The sequence below is a fragment of the Salvia splendens genome, chromosome 15 (assembly GCF_004379255.2).
Source record: "Salvia splendens isolate huo1 chromosome 15, SspV2, whole genome shotgun sequence".
Classification (NCBI taxonomy): Eukaryota; Viridiplantae; Streptophyta; class Magnoliopsida; order Lamiales; family Lamiaceae; genus Salvia; species Salvia splendens.
This window is the reverse complement of record NC_056046.1, coordinates 6,890,358-6,893,604: the sequence shown is the minus strand read 5'-3', so window position 1 is coordinate 6,893,604 and position 3,247 is coordinate 6,890,358. Positions and strand designations below refer to the sequence as shown.

Here is a 3,247-nt window from a genome sequence, read left to right as displayed (position 1 = left end):
TTCATGTGAAAGAATTCCTGCATAAAGCAAATTGCATAAACTTCCAAAGATATAACAAGTAGACTCCAAAAGCCTACACTTTATGAGAAAGTGCAATTACTAGCTAACAATAAAGAAGCCAACATTTTCCAAATCATAGATGCTTCTACAAAATCACAACTATGGTCCTTGTAATGCCTTAGGTGGACCCCATCAACATAAGCCAACAACAAGAACCCTAAATTCATCAATGGCCTGCGTAGAGAGAGCTCTAGAATCAAAGTAGAACATCACAGTGAAACAACAAGGTTGGCTAATAAAGGCATGTAATGATTCATACACAAAGTTGAGGAAATGCATAAGCCTTCACATTACAACAACACAATTTAAGATGTTCAAACATATGCTGAGCTATGAAGTTAATAGGCACAAAACAGGGCCTGGTTAAAAAATCATAGACTCAGTAGGGCTACAACGTGTCTTTGTCTGAAAATTCGACCGGGCAAGAAACAAGGTCACTCGTGCTATAATCTAGAGGAGAAACCGGAGAACCACCACCACGTTTTAGGACTCTGAGGGTGTAGCAGCGGCTTGCTGCAGTCTACGCTGATGTACGTCCCAGTTGTACACACGAGCAATTGTAACCTGATCAATCCACTGACATAAATAAATACCATAGGCATACTAAAATATACGGTAGGAACCAGCAAATGATATGTGACAGAGAATATAATTACTGGAACTGAGTGTTTATACAAATGCAACCAATTAAACACTGTGTATACAAATGCAACCAATTAAACATTGATATGTATGTGTACAATGTGTATTTATGATCTGAGTGTTGCAAATGCAGCAAGTATGCTGTAGTGAGTCATAGATGACCTAGTTCATTATTACTTGCATTGTTAAAAGTAGCTCCCGGTTTATAGATTTTGCCAAAAAAAAAGGCATTTGGAATATATGCCAAAAGATTACCTGAGTAATTGTCACTTGATCCCTTAAGAATTGCAGATCAGCTACAAGAACTTCTAAACTTGCTTTTGCATTTTCCAAATTTTTTTGAAGGAGGACGGTTGCCTGTAAGATATCAAGCTTTGAGGGAAATAACTGAAACAAAGTCTGACTTGAAGATAAATCTTCAAACAGGTCATACCTCTTCACAAGAATAATCCAGCATCACATTCGCTCCCAGCCATAGGCAGACAGATTCGGCCTCCTCAATACGAGCCCGGGAGTAGATGCCTTCAGATACTTCAAAGTCAGCAATAAGGTCCTATAACCACAATAAAAACCAATTAGGACAAACAGCTCAAATACTTAGACCATACATTGCAGAAGAAGTATACAAATTTTAGGCCAGAAGTTTATTAGGGCCCGGCCCATATATCGCACAAATCTTGTAGCGAGAATTTACTATGAAATTGTAGTAGAACCACCATCTTACAAGGCAAAAATCAAAAGGTACAATCGGTTGAAAGTTCGAGAACAAACCTCACCAGTGCCCTTCTTTGATTGCAAAGTGGCAACAACGTCTAAGCACTTCTCAATGTCCGGGATTTTTGCCTGTTGATTCATCATATGGAAACGATGGTAACTTGGTAGAAGGATGTTATGAGTGGAAATCAACGAATCATTATTGATCCTGACAGATTGAATCAGGAGTTTCAGGATATATGCAAATAAAGCATTCTTCAAGAAGCAAGCTTAGCTCACAGCTAGCTGACAGATTTCTCACTCATTCCACTGGACTGATAAGTAATCACATACTCCTAAAGAGCATGATCTCATAACAGGAGCCAACTATCAAGATTACAAATACTATAAGCAGACCGCTGGATTGAAAAGAAAGAGCACACTCCTGATTAAAAGGAAGGGTGTAATATACTAATGTCCATCCATCAAAACTACAAACCATCCTAGTGCTTCAAAGACTATGAACACGGTGCAACCTCAATTACCCGCATCAAGGAAAACTAAGAAGTGAACAACAAAATTGGTATACCTGAAGATCCCTCTGCTGTGCAAGAAGTTTCATCTCCACCACTCTGTATTGTTGAAGTCTGCCAAGATAAATAATGTTTATTCACACACACAATCAAGAGCTCGCAGGAAAGGAGAAACTAACTCAATTGACAAAATAATAAAATATCAACTTCATAGGAAGGTCACTGCAGATATGAATACAAACCCTTTTGAGAAACAATATGCTCCTGCTCTAGCACACTTGGATCCAACACTAGGCCACTACGATAACATAACAAGCCCAGAGATATGCAGAAAAGCATAAAAAAAAATTTAAAAAAAATCCGTTGCATGAATTTGGCAATAACTACCGGACTTCCAAATTTAATCAAATTTCAGAGCCAAAACCCAAAAATTGCTAATAAAAACAACTACAAAATCATCTAGTACCATATTCACCTGCGTTCAACCTACTTATACTTTAGCAGCTTTATACAGCGGTTCACAATTTCCACCCAATTCCGGAAAAGCCAGCAATCAGAATCATTATCAGAAATTAGAAACAATAGAGCTCCTTACACAGTAATAAATATTGCAAATTATCACAATCCATAACAAATTGTAAGCACAAAAGAAGTACTACTACTACTAATATCTCAATATGCCGTAAATATCGACACATAAATCAAAGTGTAAGTTTTAGTAAAAACCTCTCTTGCAAAATTGCGAGGGCGGAGTTGACATCTAGATTCAATTGAGAAAGATAAATCTGCACATCCTCGACAAACGCCGCCGCCGGAATCCCTCTTCTATCCGTCAAGCCCCCCGACGTTGACATCTCCGCCGTCAGATAAAGGGAAAAATAATAATCTCAATTGGTCGACAGTATCACAGACTCCTACTACTAGGGCGTGTTTTGTAGTTAGGAATGGGCTGGAAATGAAAAATAAACAAAGCGAGGCCCGAAAAAAAAGGCGACGGCCCATCCAGCCCGGGTGAATAGTGCATCTCTTTTTACATTTTGCACTAATTTAATTTTTTCAATGGACATAAATGATTTTATGTTAAATATATCTCACTCTATTTTTATTTTCTTTAATACGGAGTACTATCTTGTTATCGTCAGTGTCGAAATAATTGTTAGTGCATACGTAACGTATGAATTGTTTGATTTATATCTTACATGGCAAACTTGCATACATTATTATTCATATAATAGAATACCAGATTTAAAATAATTTTAATGTGCGTAGATATTTTGTAGTATAATTTTTGGTGATTGACTTCATGCGCCTTTTTCATA

At 37.3% G+C, this 3,247-nt stretch overlaps 1 protein-coding gene across 1 annotated transcript; it reads right to left on the bottom strand.

Moving 5' to 3' along the window:
• Positions 1-288: 288 nt before the first annotated feature.
• LOC121769381 (probable prefoldin subunit 3) lies at positions 289-2,843 on the bottom strand. The gene is made up of 6 exons (XM_042166177.1): positions 2,655-2,843; positions 1,985-2,042; positions 1,474-1,545; positions 1,136-1,255; positions 958-1,059; positions 289-624 (listed from the first exon to the last, which is right to left on the bottom strand). The coding sequence occupies exons 1-6, from the start codon at positions 2,780-2,782 to the stop codon at positions 544-546; spliced, it is 561 nt and encodes a 186-aa protein (XP_042022111.1). The 5' UTR covers positions 2,783-2,843; the 3' UTR covers positions 289-543.
• Between the last annotated feature and the right edge of the window lie 404 nt (positions 2,844-3,247).

Coding starts and splice junctions, on each gene's coding strand:
- LOC121769381 (XM_042166177.1), bottom strand. CDS start 2,782: ATGTCAACGTCGGGGGGCTTGACGGATAGAAGAGGGATTCCGGCGGCG. Junction 1,546..1,984: donor CACAGCAGAGGGATCTTCAG/GTATACCAATTT, acceptor ATGAATCAACAG/GCAAAAATCCCGGACATTGA. Junction 1,256..1,473: donor CAAAGAAGGGCACTGGTGAG/GTTTGTTCTCGA, acceptor TTGTGGTTATAG/GACCTTATTGCTGACTTTGA.